The following is a 17,357-nucleotide window of genomic DNA, read 5'->3' as shown; positions in this document are numbered from 1 at the left end:
AGCGCGATTGTCTCATTGTTTCTTAACTGCGGGGGGCGGGGACGCGCGCGCCTAAGCGCGCTCTCTTGGTGGGGGAGTCGGAGGTGTGTGTGGGAACCGAGGGGCTACGGCATTCCTAGGCGGCGCACCCGCTGCCTAGGCAACTAGTGTCCCACCACCCGCGCGCGCCGCCAGCGCCCCTCCACTTCTCCCTCCCCCCTACGCCCCGTCACCATCACGCCCTCTTTCCTCCTCCTTCCTCTTTCCCCCTCCCCCGCTCCTCTTCCCGTCTCTTCCCTCCCTCTTTCCCCTTTTCTCCCCCCGATTCCGAGCACTCTATTTAAAACCACGGTTTCCTGCTCCACAAAATGGCCTCCGCATTCGGCACCTGCGGTCACGTGACCCGCTGTCCCCTGGGCTTCGGGCCCCTCATTGCCTAACTTGGATTTCGGGGCTTCTGCCCGGGAAAATACATGGGCTCATTAGTTTGGAGAAATCGCACCACCTTTCAAAGTCTAGGGGACTGAGAGAGAAGAAAAGAGCGCTCCCTACAATGAAAGGAACAGTGAAAACTGAGGACCTTGGGAAAAAAAGGGGAAAAAGGTCTAGGTTATATTTTCAGGTCTCCTAGTTGACGGAAAAACGGGAGGGGACGAGGTCTCGCGAGATCTCGAGACCTAGTCTTGAGAAAAGGTAATAGCGGAGGACAGGGGAAGTGGCACTCAAGCGATCTAGGACAGCATTTAGCGCTGAGTGCCAAGGTAGGACGACGAGCCGCAGACACGACCGACTAGGAAATCCCGCGAGGTTAGGACTAAACAAGCGCGCAGTAGCTAGGCAAAAGTCGTAGCGGCGGGGGGAGTGCGGGTGTGAGAGGGAGGGCACACGTCGTACGTGCTGACGTAGCAGTCACTCGAGCGGGTATATTAGATCCGTGGCCGCGCCGTGCATTTCAGAGCCGCAGTTCTCCCGTGAGAGGGCCTTCGCGGTGAACCCAACACATTAGCTCAGCAGCGGAAGACTCCGAGTTCTCGGTACTCTTCAGGGATGAGTCATGTGGCGGTGGAAAATGCGCTCGGGCTGGACCAGCAGGTGAGCCGCAAGGAGCCTACCGGGATTGTTGCTGCAGGAATCCCTCCCCCGATCTAACCTGGCTTGTGGCGCAGTGCTACCTGGTACCCTCAGTTCCCATTTTCTGGGTCCCTCAGGCTAGCGAGTGTCAGTGCCCCGGGGCTGTGGGGGAACGGGAAGGTGACGGGAATGCTGATTGTGGCTGTGGCAGGGGCCCCAGCTTGGCCGGCGGTATTGTCCCCGGGCAGAGCACAATGGCGGCTTTTGTGTGTGCGTGCGCAGGCGGGCGGAGGGGGAGGGGGCGCGCGCTCTCGCGGAGGCGCGCACGCGCGAACCTCGACTTGACTAGTGACCCATGGGTGTTGCGGGGGGGAGGGGCGCGGCGCGGAGGTTCGCGAAAGGGGACCTTTATGGCCCCGAGAGTTCGGGCGTCCGCGGCTCGGATTCTTGTCGGAGACCCAGGCGGCGTTGGCGTGTTTGTGTGTGCACGCGCGTGTGAGCGGGAGGTGGAACGCGGCCCTGGAATGTGGGAGGGGGCGGTGCGGGGGGTGGCCTTCGCTCGGGGTAATGGCGGCGGCCTCCTTTGTGTGGTGTCGGGTGGCTGGGCGGCGCTGCGCCCCCCGAGCGGGAGAAGACGGGCCGCCGAGGGCCCGGAAACGGGGATGGATGGGCATCTTGTTCTTCCTGGGCTTCCTTCCTCGGGCTTTTTTTTTTTTTTTTTTTTCGCTCCAGCCTGGTTCCGCAGCCTCGGCTCCGTGGCCCGCGAGGCCGCGTTTCCGGAGTGGAAAGTTTTGTGACGCAGAAGGTTCGAGGAGGGGGGGGGGGGATGGAGAGGAGGGAGGAATGGGCCGCTGCGTGCGCGGTGGCGCCGGGCTCTGGAGATCGAGGTGGAACGCGGCGAGGAGGTTAGCGGCCCGGCACGGCCGGCTCCGCCTCACGTGCTCGCAACAGTCACAGTGTGGAGATTTAGCTCCGAGCCACGCGTCGTTTGGGGAGGTACCACGGAGTGTACCCGTGTCCTCAGGTTGGGGACGTTTGATGCGGGGCTCGGCCTGGGAAAAAACGCCTGGAATGTGGCTTGGGAAGAAATAAGCAATTTTGTTGGTGACTTGCTGCTTGTGGACTGAAAATTTTGAAATCGGTCAGAGGTCCCGGATTTGTCGTCTTAATTGGAACCCCTCTTGTAAGGGTTTAGAGGTAGAGGACGGGAGGGCGCGTGATCGCAGAGGAGGGGTTCTGGGCTGAGATGGCAGAAGTCTGCATCCCTCAGCAACAGTGGCACCACGCTTCAGAAAAGCTCTTCAATCGATGTTTTGTTCCTTTTAAGTGAACTTTGCCTAACGCGAGCTCCAGAATTCTGAAACGAACTTGAGTGACACAAATGAATTGTTAATGGATTTTCAGTTGTGTGTAGTATTTTTTAGGGACTCAGCGATCTGTTGGGGGGGAGCATTTTTTCCTTTAATGAATCAGAATAAATCTTCCAAATGCTGACATGTTCCGTGTTAAATGGAGCAAAGACAAAAAAAAAATCTGGTTATCAAGAACATGGCCAGTCCCCGGTTTTAAAATGTAACATATAGGTGGTGCTGGCACTTATCTAAGATTATAAGCAGGAATAAAATTTGACATCGAAATAATTGGAAAAAAAGTACACAGTCGTTAGAATTAAGCAGCAAGCAAATTCACAACTGAGAAAATTGCATTAATATCACCCTAGCAATTTACAGTAGCATTTAAAGTGCTCTACGTAGTTCATTTTGCCAAGTGTAAAATTAATAACAAAACGTACTGCAATAAGTACAAAAAGAAAGTTTTTTGTGCCTTAAAGTGTTAGTCTGTTGAGACAATCGTGCAGAGAAAACACGGCAGCGTTTTGCTGATAGAAGTTAGGAAACGAGCTGCCTCAAAGTGTTGACCGTATTCATTTTTTTCTTTAAGATCTTACATCTTACAGTTTTCAATGATTACATTGATGCTTGCAACTTGACAGTATATAATCTTAAGCTTTTATCAGAGGACTTAAACGTTGTGGTTTATTGGAAACACGTGGCAATAGTGCCCTGTGGCTGGTTACATTTTTTAAAAGAATGAAATACTGCTTTTGGCTCATCGTTTCCTCCTCGTTGCTTGTAAATAGTTTGTTTAGTCATTACAGAATTCGATGCAGCGCTGTTTTAGAATGTTGAGGCTTTAAGTTACCAGTGTAAAGGGATGGGTAGAAAAATGGAGATAAAAGGCAGTAAAATGTGCCATGTATGTACAAAATGTTCTCAGCTTAACTGTGAAAATGGAAGAATAAATAGGTACCTACTTAGTAAGGTTGTGTAGTGGTTATATTGTAAGTTTTTGTTCTGAAGAGTGCTACTCTAATTGCAGTATTTAGAAATGAAAGTTAAGAAATGGTCGATACAAGTTTTGTTCTGAATATTTTTCAGGTGTGCTGTGTAGGTTTAGAATTAATTCCAAGTAGAAAGTTGGTGGTATTGAAAACATTTGTCTCCAAATGTTTGGAGCTAAAATGAATCCACTGACTACTTGACATTTTAAAATAATTTAAATTTTTTGAACTTTTACAATGGAATAAGTTACAGGGAAAGTTCATTTTGATTGAATTATGAATTTGGACCCAGTTTCTCCTGGATAGCGCCACCATCTTTGTTAGGTACCTTCTGCAGTGTATACTGTAGTACTGTAGTATTTTGCGTTTGCTCACATTCTTAGTCACATTCTCCTTAAGAGTTCCATCCACTAAGTTTTCCTTTACTGTAATGTTTCTGCGCATGGGCTGCTAACCAAAATTTAACTCTCTTCTAGTTTGCTGGCCTAGACCTGAACTCTTCAGATAATCAGAGTGGAGGAAGTACAGCCAGCAGTAAGTAAAATATTTTATGCATTGACTGAATATTAGAGCTTTAAAAAAAATTGTTGGAATATAGTTGATTTACAATGTTGTGTTACTGAGTATTAGAACTATAATAACTTAATATTTTATTGGATTTATTTAAAATTTAGGAATTTCCCTTCCAGTTTTTACTGTGTAAAGAATGGGTGGCGTTGTGGTCTTTTGATAATGAGGAGTAGTTTTCTTGAGTGAAAACCATCGTTAAGGACCTTATACAACACACAAATTATAGAGTTTGATTATGTCCGTTATGAATCCTGAACACAGCTTAAAGGTGGTGGGAATGTATATTTCACTATTAAGAGTGAATCTACTGGAATTAAACTGAATAAAGACATCAGGTACAGCCACTCCTTTCCCATGAAGAACATGAGACTTACTAATAGAACAAGGCTATAATGAATCTCGAAGTGGTGGTTAGGATTTTAAATGCTGAATTGTATTGTTTTTTGAAAAGTTTTTTTTTTTTTTTCTCTCTTGAAAGGGTTTTTTTTTGAGACATGGTAAAGATTAGTATTAAGGTGTAAGGGCTCTTGGTGGTTTATTATTGGCAGTAGACCTGCTTCAGCTCAGATCTCTTCCTATTGAATTAACCGAAAGGAAAAATGTAATATGTATATTGACTGTTAAGGTCTGAAAGCACTGTTTCTTCAAGCTCTATTTATTGCATAGTTAAGACATGTTTATTTTTAGGAAGGAAGGGCCTCATTGGGCACAGTTACTTGGTATTTGTTTTAAATTTCACTTTGTCAGGCTAAGAATCTTTTAGTAATTGACTATTCTAATGTAGATCTTTAATATTTAATTCAACCCAGAAATGAAGAGGTTAAATTGCAGATTAACTAGTAATAAAGCAAGTTGATGTTACTTAGTTGGATATATATTACTTGCTTTTGTTCTCACCCATAGTCTAGGCTGTGTTTTTATTTGCATACAGAATAACAGTTGACTTCCTTAAACAGTGCAAGTCTCAAAACCCACAATTCCTTGAAATCATTTCATTCTTTGCAGCTTTTCCCATGTTACATGTGTACTCTATGTTTTGGATTTAAGCAGAGCAGGAACAAAAAAGCTTCTTAGTGACTAGATACACGATTTGTACTTTTTAGGTTGTTAAGAGTAATGCTTATGCTCCATAAGAGACTTGTTAATGTTTTTGTTATGTGTTTGCTAGATTATTGTAGTACCAGTGTTGCAACTCTTGTTATTTATGACAATTCTCTGAAATCATAGACTTTTTAAAAATAGTGTGTTAAATTGGCCATTAGTGGCAAATTAAATTTGTTCGTAGATTTCAACTATTAGGTTCCAATTCATTTCAAACCTGTTCTCCTTCCCCTTCTAAAATTCATCTTATTAAAGCAGTAACTCATTTAAAATAGAAGTAGACCAGACTAGAAGACTAGAGACTTAAATTTTTTTCTTTTCAGGACTTTTTTAGCATCACAAATTTCAGTAAAAAGCTTTCAAGTTTTTTGGAATATGAAAATTAACTTTGTCATTTCTTTTAGAAGGGCGCTATATTCCTCCTCACTTAAGGAACAGAGAAGCTACTAAAGGTAAGTTTTTTGAGCAACTTGGTATACTTAATTATTGCTGCATTTAAAAATTGGAGCTTAGGGAAAGTGAGACACCTCGAAGTCTGAACACTGTGCTCTTCTCTGCTACTGTCAGGATAATTTCAGATACTAGGGCTTACTCGCTTTTTTGGGAAAACTCATCTAATGTCAGATAGAGGAAATCTCTGCATTTCCTGTGTCACACTCTTCTGAGGCCAAGGGCATGGTTTTGACAATTTCACTAGACTTGTGCTTAACCTCTGTGTATGTAATCATTAGCAGCATGATTTCAATTTTTGAAAAAGGTGAGTGGGGATCCTACTGTGTGAACAAAACTGCACAGTGATAACAATCCAGTTATTTCTGTCTTGCAGAGGTGCCAAAATGAAATGGGATTATTGGGGAATAGTTAACAAGCATCAGGCATGCTCCTGATAGATGGGAGTGGTTCTCTGGCTTCAACTGCTTCATTTAAATAGGTGATCTGAGATTCAGAGGCAAAGGGAAGGTCAGGAAAACTAAAAGTCATGAAGAGGGAAGATACTGGATAAAGAAAGCAGGATTGGAAGGGTGGAGAGTCCACAGGAGCACATGATCTGCTGTCATTTCTCAATATCCATAGGTAGGCTGTATTAGCTTCACTATCCAAGGCAATACATGGAATATAAAATCTAGGGAATGGAACTAAAATCCTACATGCCATGGGGCCAAAAACATTAAAAGAACTCCTATATTTCTTTGCTGTCACGTCATTGTTCTTAGTTACTGTAGAGTAGGATTCTTATTCGTTAGAATGTACTAGTTGAAATTGACCCCCCATGTGTATTTAGTGCTTTTCCTCCTTTATTGCAGTGATAGGAATCAAAGCAGGGAGAGAGGCAGTATCCTATAGGAGTTGGAGCTGAAATCGGTCTTAGATCTAACTCAGCTCTTCATTGGTAGCCGAGGCTGTTAATCACTGGGCTAGTAGAGGCGTAAGGGAGAAGGAAAGTAACCTAATTAACTTGTAAACTATCTCAGACTATTTAATAAAATGTCACTGAAGCTAGTTAAACCCTCTGCTTGTCTTTAAACCGTATACCTGTTGGGCTAATTTACACCTTTGTCATCCCCTCTTACTGAATGTTTATAGCTATACCCTAGGAACCTGTCTACACTGAGTGTAGGTATCAAGATTCTCCTTTTTTCTAGGTATTCCTAATTCTCATCTGGTACTATGTATTCCATGTGAACAGAGCACTGTTATTAAACTTTTTACTATTGAAACCAAGAAATACTATATTAAACCAAGTGAATTTCTTAATGTTTTAAATGAATATCACTTCTAAGAAACACAGAGATAATGATTGCTCTTTCCTAGTAAACTCATTCACGTCTGTAAAATGAAATTGTGATGGTCATGTAACACGACCATAGTCATTGTGTTAAAGGCAAACCTACTGACCTTTTAGAAGTTGTATTCATTCAGAACATTTTCAGACTTGATGGTTTTGTTCAGCGTATAGTATGTTCTAGTACCATGGTAGGAATATTTCCATTGTCCCTCTGGTCCAGAGATGTGATAGTCATCGGAGGGCTTCAAATTCAGAAACATAGAAATCATGTTTTAAAGTAGTGTTATTTTCTAATTACTACAATAAAATGAGTTTGCTTTTTTTTTTTTAATTGAAGGATTCTATGATAAAGACAGTTCAGGGTGGAGTTCTAGTAAAGATAAGGATGCATACAGCAGTTTTGGTTCCCGTAGTGATTCAAGAGGGAAATCTAGTTTCTTCAGTGATCGTGGAAGTGGATCAAGGGGAAGGTAAGTGATTTATTATCTTCTTGCCTTTCTTGCATGTGTACAATAAAGCAATTTAGAAATTGGTCTGTACCCTGACCCTTAAGCATGATTATCTTTCCCCCTTAGTGGACCACCTGTTGGGATAAGTATGTCTTTTTATTCATAGTTTTTTAAACTGTGAGACGTCTTTACTAAATTGAACTTACTACACCGAAATTAAATGAGAATAAGAATATGCCCTTTGGCATTATCAGTTATTTTTATATTTCTCTAATTTTATGTATTCTACTTAAAAGAGTAGGTTTAGTGAATGGCCTAATTTGGTTGACATTTTTGTGGATATTCTATGACAATTTTTAAACACCTTATATTTTTGATTACATAAGTGTGATGAACTGACCTCATGCGCCTAATAGCTGTGGTTAGTCCTGTGTGTCCTGCTTTTTCGAAAACAGGCCTAAAACTAAAAACATCTTAATTCAGGTAAGGATTATTTTCTACTTTTTATCCAAAGTCTGTCACACAGCTGAGTTGTCCTTTAAGTAGCATCCTAATGTAACCAGGACAATTGATATTTGGTGTGATACTTTCCTTTTTTTCTCCTACACTAAAAATATTTGGATGAAAACATTTAAAGGTGTAAGTTAATGTGCTGGTTTCACATATAAGACTGATTGCCCCAAGGGTTTTTATTTATATATTTATTGAAGTGTAGTTGCTTTACAATATTATGTTTCAGGTACAAAGACTTGATTCTTGATTTCAACATGTATGAGGACTGTATCGGCTATATGATAATAAAGAAGGATACTGAATTTAGAAAATAAAGTTATATAAATTGTGTAGTCTGGTTAGAGGGCCTTATTTGTCAAGTAAGAGTAAGCCCGAATTGTACTGGTGACATCCTTGAAATTAGCCATAATGAACCTCTTTCCAGGTATAGTTCTAGTGGTAGGAATCTGATAATGGTTAAATAAGATTTTGATTAATTGCTTGTGCTGTTCAGGTTTGATGATCGTGGACGAGGTGACTATGATGGCATTGGTGGCCGTGGTGACAGAGGTGGTTTTGGCAAATATGAACGTGGAAATAGTCGCTGGTGTGACAAATCAGATGAAGATGATTGGTCAAAACCACTCCCACCAAGTGAACGCTTGGAACAGTAAGTTTCTGAAATGTATGTTAATTGTGATGAAGCCTTATTAGCTCCGTGTAACAAACTTAACAATCTTCTGATTTCAGAGAACTCTTTTCTGGAGGCAACACTGGGATTAACTTTGAAAAATATGATGACATTCCAGTTGAGGCAACAGGCAACAACTGTCCTCCACACATTGAAAGTGTAGGTATTTTTGCTTGACCTTTAAGACAGGGAAATGTAGATCTTTTCACAGCACATCACTATGAGATGGGCTTCCTAAAGACATATGTAGACTGCCTGCTTTATCTTGACAGTTTTTTAAAGTTAATTTAAAAACCTTGCCTCATTGGTTTGTGGAAAGGGGGAGAGTGAATTCAGTGTTACCATTACTAATAATTTGAAATAGAAAATGGGTCGGGTGTTGACCTAAATGGGAAGGAAATCCAAAAGAGGGATGTGTATACATATAGATATACATATACATATAGATTTAACTTTGCCGTACAGTAGAAACTAACGCATCATTGTAAAGTAATTGTCTGCCTATTAAAAACTAACTTAAAAAGTAAATAGTCAAGAAGCTGAGAGTTGAAATAAATGAGGCAAATGATTGGGGGTAAAAAGAAATAGAAAGTGGGTCAAATGTAGGAAGAACCCAAAACTTTTCCAGTGTAGGTTAAGCTTAGGGAATGGTTTGGTTTTGTTTTTCCTCAAAATGTGTAATATGACTTTTACTAAAGCAACTTGAAAGTTCAAATTGGTTGATAGTTGTTCCCCCCTCATTGTATTTGTATAAAACAAAATGCTCCAGATAGCATTTCTGCTTGTTTAAATTAACCCTGATGAATTTCTTGACAGTTCAGTGATGTTGAGATGGGAGAAATTATTATGGGAAACATTGAGCTTACTCGTTACACTCGCCCAACTCCAGTGCAAAAGCATGCTATTCCTATTATCAAAGAGAAGAGAGACTTGATGGCCTGTGCCCAAACAGGTAAGCAGACTTGATGAAAGTAAAAAGTTGTCAAGAATACCTTGACTTGGCTTACTCTCATAAAACCAATACCAGGAAAATATGCATGGAGCATTTTAAGTTTCATGAGGAAGCTTGAGTCCTGTATGTAGCCTGTATGTAACCTTGGTAAGGAGTAGCTGGATGGTATCTCTTGTCTTAGCCTTTTGGGTATATTACTTCTAGTGCTTTCACTAGGGTATCTTAGGAATGGCCTATAGAAAGTCATGAGTCTGATAGTACTGCAACAAGTGGATAGGTTTTTGTGATTGCAGTGGTGGGGAAGTGAGCACTAGAACATTATTGTATCTGGGATAAGAGAAAATTAGAGAAAGATAGAGAATAGCCTGTGATCATGGGAATGTGGCCAAAAGAAGGTTCATTCATGGGTAAAGTAGTACTTCCCTATCAGTATATACAGTACCTACAAGGAAGTGTTAGAAATTGACAGCAGTTTTGAGACAGAATTCCTGCTATCTTTACACAAGTGCTTCCTAGTGGCTCAGATGGTAAAGAATCTGCCTGCAATGCAGGAGACCTAGGGCTCGATCCCTGGATTGGGAAGATCCCCTGGATGTGGGCGTGACGACTCCAGTATTCTTGCCTGGAGAATCCCCATGGACAGAGGTGCCTGGTGGGCTACAGTCCATGGGTTTGCAAAGAATTGGACATGACTGCGTGACTAAGCACATACATACATTACACAGGTGAAGCAAAGAAGTGAAAACTACTACAATGTTAGTGACCAAAATGTGGTACTTTTTTTTTTTTTGCTAAATGAACAAAAATATTTTTTTGGATGATGGACTGTGTTTTCTCTGCAGCTACTCTGCTGTTGTATGAAAGCAGCCATAGATGATATGTAAATTACTGGTCACAGCTATAGTCCAGTAAAGCTTTCTTTATAAAGATTAAATTGACTTAGTTTGCTAACTCCTATTATAGGTAGATCAAAGTCATCACTTGATGATATTTTTAAATTAGCCTGTTTTTAGAAATTTAATTTGGGAATTAAAATGAGATTACTAATTAATTGCTAAGGAATTGGGCAGTTAAAACACCATCATCTACCAATATATGTTCAAAAGTAATAAGCCAGTTTTTCTGTGGTTAAATGAATATGCTTTCTTTAAAATAGGGTCTGGAAAAACTGCAGCATTTCTGTTGCCCATCTTGAGTCAGATTTATTCTGATGGTCCTGGCGAGGCTCTGAGGGCCATGAAGGTAAATATTTCTATATATAATGGGAAAGTTTTCTAAATGACAATAAGACTTGCATTCTAATCTGTATAATTAGTAACAGCATTTACATGTAATCTGTAAATTGCAGAAGGGGATTATGTTGTAATGAACCTTTAAGAGAGGATGTTAAGTTTAATAAATTATTTCTTAGGAAAATGGAAGATACGGGCGCCGCAAACAATACCCAATCTCTTTGGTGTTGGCACCAACTAGAGAGTTGGCTGTACAGATCTATGAGGAAGCCAGGAAAGTAAGTATGCCTTTCAGGTTATTGGCCTTCTCATTGATTCTGATGAAGTGTTTTATGACCATGTAAAAATCTTGGGTCTTAAAATTAATAAATTTTTCTTTGCTTATAGTTTTCATACCGATCTAGAGTTCGTCCTTGCGTGGTTTATGGTGGTGCTGATATTGGTCAGCAAATTCGAGACTTAGAACGTGGATGCCATTTATTAGTCGCGACTCCAGGACGTCTAGTGGATATGATGGAAAGAGGAAAAATTGGATTAGACTTCTGCAAGTATGTTAATTTTTAAATGTGTGAAATGCACTTTTTAGTCTTCCAACTTTTATAAAAAGTTAGCGCATTAAAAAAAAAAGCTCATTGTCATTTTAATTTGAAGTGATTTTTTTTTTTTTTAAGTAGAGGCTACCTTGAGACCAGAGTCAAGTATAAGAGCTAATTTGGCTGTGTGATTTAGTGGTAGAGATCCTGTGCTGTGTCTTATGTACGTGGGTCAGATTGTATGGTGTGAAGAACTAAACTACCTGAATGAACAATTAACTGTGCTTATAGAAACAGAAACAACCTTTTCTCCTCAAATTCTAAGCTGGACTTTTTTTCATGGCAGGTACTTGGTGTTAGATGAAGCGGATCGGATGTTGGATATGGGGTTTGAACCTCAGATACGTAGAATTGTTGAACAAGATACTATGCCACCAAAGGGAGTTCGCCACACTATGATGTTTAGTGCTACTTTCCCTAAGGAAATACAGGTATTGTTTGGTGCTGCAGATCTTACTTACTTAGGAATTTGTTTATCTCAATAGATGATAAAACAATATTATTTTTTTCTTTCAGATGCTTGCTCGTGACTTTTTGGATGAGTATATCTTTTTGGCCGTAGGAAGAGTTGGCTCTACCTCTGAGAACATAACACAGAAAGTAGTTTGGGTTGAAGAGTCAGACAAACGGTCATTTCTGCTTGATCTTCTAAATGCAACAGGTATAATATTAGCATCAGTCTGGTGGCTTAGGTAATCTATTTGGGTCACCTTTAGTGCTTTTCCTTCTCATCCAATACATTCTGTTGAAACAGTCTACTTGCCTCTATTTGCAAGTTTACTAAGTGCAAAGAGAACCAAACCACTATTAGTGACAGAAACCTTGTGATATTTTAACTTTAGGCAAAGATTCACTGACCTTAGTGTTTGTGGAGACCAAAAAGGGTGCAGATTCTCTGGAGGATTTCTTATACCATGAAGGATATGCTTGTACCAGTATCCATGGAGACCGATCTCAGAGAGATAGAGAAGAGGCCCTTCACCAGTTCCGCTCAGGAAAAAGCCCAATTCTCGTGGCTACAGCAGTATGTAAAATTTAATCCTATTTTCTAGATCGGCATGTTCAACTATTTACTTTCTTTTAAATGGACCATATGTAACAAAAATTATATTCTAGGTAGCAGCAAGAGGACTGGACATATCAAATGTGAAACATGTTATCAATTTTGACTTGCCAAGTGATATTGAAGAATATGTACATCGCATTGGTCGTACAGGACGCGTGGGAAACCTTGGTAAGTGTGTGGTTACTTAGGATGATCTGGGGATTTCTGATTTTCAGTGTGATTCTTACAGTAAAACACTTTTCAGGGTCTTAGATGAACTCTGATTTTCATGGAATGCTATTAAAATATCAGAAGTGGCGGGGGGAGGGGGAGTCAAGGTTTGTTCAAAGAACAAATAGCAAATTATCTTTTTTAAAAATTATTATCCTACTTCTAATATGAAAGTAAGAATATTGTGCTGCTCTGTGGAAGACCTTAATTTATGTACTTTTTGGAACTGTTTTAGGCCTTGCCACCTCATTCTTTAATGAGAGGAACATAAATATTACCAAGGATTTGTTGGATCTTCTTGTTGAAGCTAAACAGGAAGTGCCATCTTGGTTAGAAAACATGGCTTATGAACACCACTACAAGGGTAGCAGTCGTGGACGATCCAAAAGGTGAGTTAGAAATGGTGTATAATGATGGAGATGGTTTTGATTTTTAAGGTTATTTAAGTGACCATCAGTGTTAGCTTTTCACAGCTAAGGCCTTATAAAATTTCTATTAGAGAAAAGAAGGGCTGGGTGGAATTGCTTGAATTGGAAAATCAGAAATTGGTCATTGGGAATTTTTAACAAGAATTGGGTTATCTTTATGTAAACTAACATTTTGTCCTTATAGTAGTAGATTCAGTGGAGGATTTGGTGCCAGAGACTATCGACAGAGTAGTGGTGGCAGCAGTTCCAGCTTCAGCAGCAGCCGCGCCAGCAGCAGCCGCAGTGGTGGAGGCGGCCATGGAAGCAGCAGAGGGTTTGGTGGAGGTAATGTTAAATTTTAACCTCATACCTTTGGGAAAGGTTTTTCCTTTTTTCATCTTTTTCAAAGCGTAATTTAAAATAATGGGCCCTGTAGATTGCTTTTTGTAATTTTACATCAAAATATTTAAAGAAGGGAAAGATTGTATTATACAGTGGATGACTTAATAATTTTTTTTTTTTTTTAATCTCTCATTAGGTGGCTATGGAAGCTTTTACAACAGTGATGGATATGGAGGAAATTATAACTCCCAGGGGGTTGACTGGTGGGGTAACTGAACCTGCTTTGCAGTAGGTCACCCTGCCAAACAAGCTAATATGGAAACCACATGTAACTTAGCCAGACTATACCTTGTGTAGCTTCAAGAACTCGCAGTACATTACCAGCTGTGATTCTCCACTGAAATTTTTTTTTTAAGGGAGCTCAAGGTCACATGAAGAGTCGAAAGGAACAATCAGCAGCCCTGTTCAGAAGGTGGTTTGAAGATTTCATTGCTGTAGTTTGGATTAACTCCCCTCCCAACCCCCATCCCAAACTGCATTTATAATTTGTGACTGAGGATCATTTGTTTGTTAATGTACTGTGCCTTTAACTTTAGACAACTTTTTATTTTGATGTCCTGTTGGCTCAGTAATGCTCAAGATATCAATTGTTTTTGACAAAATAAATTTACTGAACTTGGGCTAAAATCAAACCTTGGCACACAGGTGTGATACAACTTAACAGGAATCATCGATTCATCCATAAATATTATAAGGAAAAAACTTATGCAGTAGCCTGCATTAGGGCTTTTTGATACTTGCAGATTGGGGGAAAACAAACAACAAATGTCTTTGAAGCATATTAATGGAATTAGTTTCTAATGTGGCGAACTGTATTAAGTTAAAGTTCTGATTTGCTCACTCTATCCTGGATAGGTATTTAGAACCTGATAGTCTTTAAACAAGCCATTCCAGTCATGATGAGGTGATGTATGAATACATGCATACATTCAAAGCACTGTTTTCAAAGTTAATGCAAGTAAATACAGCAATTCCTCTTTCAGTGTTTAGGCAGATCATTAATTATGAGCTAGCCAAATGTGGGCATACTATTACAGGGAAAGTTTAAAGGTCTGATAACTTGAGATAGGGTTTTAGGAGAATTCATCTACTTAGACTTTTTAAATGCCTGCCATAAGTGAAATTGAAATGGTAGAATGGCTGACCACAGCAATGACGAGCCCTCATTAGGGCCCTGGATGATTTTTGGTCTAATAACGCATGCTAGTGTTGATGTTTTTTGGTCAAGAGGGTATGAACAGGAAGAATTAAATGCAGCAGGCTTTCTTTTAAATGCCGATTCATATTACTCTGTTCAAGCTGCGTTGAGATGTTAAACTGGCTTACTATAGACTTTGTAAAAATGGCTCCAGAAGAGTAACAAACTGAAATCTTTGAGATCACACAGGTTGGAAATATGTACATAACTGCACAAGGTGTCAATTCTGCTATACAGTGCAGTTTTAGTCAGTTTTAGTTGCATAGGTTTCCATTGTATTTATAGTCTGTTTATGCTAAATCTGGCCAAAGATGAGCATTGTCCACCACTAAAATGCCTCTGCCACTTTTGAATTCTGTGCTAATTTTGTGGCCAGAATGCGGTGATCAAAATGCTCAATCTTTTTACAGTGGCATAGGAAGATGGCAAAAATTTCCTAAAGTGCAATAGATTTTCAAGTGTATTGTGCCTTGTTCTAAAACTTTTATTAAGTAGGTGCACTTGACAGTATTGAGGTCATTTGTTATGGTGCTATTTCAATTAGTCTAGGTTTAGGCCCTTGTACATTTTGCCCATAACTTTTTACAAAGTACTTCTTTTATTGCACATTCAGAGAATTTTATATATATGTCTTGTGTGCGTGTCCTTAAACTTCCAATCTTATTTTGTCTCTTGGAGATTGTTGAACGCAGCTTGTCTAGGAAGGGGATGGGACTAGATTCTAAAATTTATTTGGGACCATGGGAATGATAGTTGGGAAGAAAACTATTTGCACACGACAGATTTCTAGATACTTTTTGCTGCTAGTTTTATGTAATATTTATTGAACATTTTGACAAATATTTATTTTTGTAAGCCTAAAAGTGATTCTTTGAAAGTTTAAAGAAACTTGACCAAAAGACAGTACAAAAACACTGGCACTTGAATGTTGAATGTCACCGTATGCGTGAAATTATATATTTCGGGGTAGTGTGAGCTTTTAATGTTAAGTCATATTAAACTCTTAAGTCAAATTAAGCAGACCCGGCATTGGCAGTGTAGCCATAACTTTCTGATGTTAGTAAAAACAAAATTGGCGACTTTAAATTAAATCATGCCAAGGTTTTGATACACTCGTCTTAAGATATTAATGAAACACTTCAAAACACTGATACGAAGTGTCCATATTCAAATATTGTGTGTTTTGTTTCGTTGTGTGTATTTTTTTTCCAGTGAATGTCTGGCTCATTGCAATCCTGAAACATGTGGTTATCTTTGTTGTATTGGCATAATCAGTGACTTGTACATTCAGCGATAGCATTTGAGCAAGTTTTATCAGCAAGCAATATTTTCAGTTAATAAATAAGGTTTCAAAAATCATGTAAGAGTGAATTTAAACTTGCTGAATGTAAAGATTGAACCTCAAGTCACTGTAGCTTTAGTAATTGCTTATTGTATTAGTTTAGATGCTAGCACTGCATGTGCTGTGCATATTCTGATTTTATTAAAATAAAAGTTGAACTGCACAGTCTCTTTTGTTGTTGTCAATTGTGGTTTATTATTAGGTGAAAATAAAGTTGTCTTGCCTGAAGAGTTGTAAGATGTAATTTTTTGGGGTTGCCATCCAGTGCTGATTTTGAAATACCTCTTGGATATAGAATTACTCTGCTATTTTAATAAAAGATGAAGATGGTGTTAGTTTGGAATACAGTGAAAAAAAGGATTTTTGTAATGAAAATCCAAAAGATCCTTGTTGATGTATAATTTATGATTATAGTTTGAAGTTTATGGATGTAGGAGTGGAAACTGTTCTTGGAAGCACTTGATACATAGGATGATTGAACAGTGCAGTAATGAATTGGGTAAATGCATTAGTAATCTAATATGTGCAATAAGTACTTAAGGATCAAGAATGTTATTTGGGGTTGGGTGATCAGTCGCTCAGTTGTGTCCGACTGTGACCCTATGGACTGCAGCACGCCAGGCCTCCCTGTCCATCACCAACTCCGGGAGTTTACTCAAACTTGTCCATTGAGTCAGTGATGTTATCTAACCATCATCCTTCTCCTGCCTTCAATCTTTCCCAACATCAGGGTCTTTGCCAGTAAGTCAGTTCTTGGCATCAGGTGGCCAAAATATTGGTAGTTTCAGCTTCAGCATCAGTCCTTCAAATGAATATTCAGGACTGATTTCCTTTAGGATGGACTGGTTGGATCTCCTTGAAGTCTAAGGGACTCTCAAACGTCTTCTCCAACAGCACAGTTCAAAAACATCAATTCTTTGGTGCTCTGCCCTCCTTATGGTCCAAGTTTCATCCATACATGACTACTGGAAAAACCATAGCTTTGACTAGACAGACCTTTGTTGGCAAAGTAATGCCTCTGCTTCTTAATATGCTGTCTAGGTTGGTCATAGCTTTTCTTCCAAGGAGCAAGCGTCTTAATTTCATGGCTGCAGTCACCATCTGCAGTGATTTTGGAGCCCAAGAAAATAAAAGTCTGTCACTGTTTCCACTGTTTTCCCTAGCTATTTGCCATGAAGTGATGGGACCAGATGCCATGATCTTAGCTTTCTGAATGTTGAGATTTAAGCCATCTTTTTCACTCTCCTCTTTCACTTTGATCAAGAAGCTCTTTAGTTCTTCACTTTCTGCCATAAGGGTGGTGTCATCTGCATGTCTGAGGTTATTGTCCTGGCCATCTTGGTTCCTCTTAGTGACTTCCATTTCTTATTTTCATTGTTGATTCTTTTCTCCCCCATTTCCCCTACCTACATCTGACTAGGTTGTCTTTAGAGTAATTCCTGAAGTAAGATTATTTTGACATAGCAGTATGTTTA

The 17,357-nt window shown here is 39.7% G+C and overlaps 1 protein-coding gene across 3 annotated transcripts; it reads left to right on the top strand.

Annotated features, from left to right (window-relative positions):
- The first annotated feature begins 582 nt into the window (after positions 1-582).
- Positions 583-16,050, top strand: DDX3X (DEAD-box helicase 3 X-linked). 3 transcript variants are annotated; one of them, XM_043458149.1, is made up of 17 exons: positions 583-1,071; positions 3,868-3,925; positions 5,467-5,514; positions 7,186-7,318; positions 8,304-8,459; positions 8,540-8,639; positions 9,297-9,432; positions 10,589-10,674; positions 10,844-10,942; positions 11,052-11,212; positions 11,544-11,688; positions 11,774-11,918; positions 12,100-12,281; positions 12,374-12,491; positions 12,769-12,922; positions 13,146-13,285; positions 13,479-16,050. In XM_043458149.1, exons 1-17 carry the CDS (start codon positions 1,027-1,029, stop codon positions 13,556-13,558), a joined length of 1,986 nt encoding a protein of 661 aa, XP_043314084.1. In that variant the 5' UTR covers positions 583-1,026; the 3' UTR covers positions 13,559-16,050. The 3 variants fall into 3 exon arrangements, with proteins under 3 accessions (XP_043314084.1, XP_043314087.1, XP_043314085.1); XM_043458152.1 differs by having other exon boundaries at positions 914-1,071; positions 5,470-5,514; XM_043458150.1 differs by having other exon boundaries at positions 914-1,071; positions 13,149-13,285.
- The last annotated feature ends 1,307 nt before the right edge of the window (positions 16,051-17,357 follow it).

The sequence above is a fragment of the Cervus canadensis genome, chromosome X, assembly GCF_019320065.1.
Source record: "Cervus canadensis isolate Bull #8, Minnesota chromosome X, ASM1932006v1, whole genome shotgun sequence".
Taxonomy (NCBI): Eukaryota; Metazoa; Chordata; class Mammalia; order Artiodactyla; family Cervidae; genus Cervus; species Cervus canadensis.
This window is presented reverse-complemented; position numbering and strand designations above follow the sequence as displayed.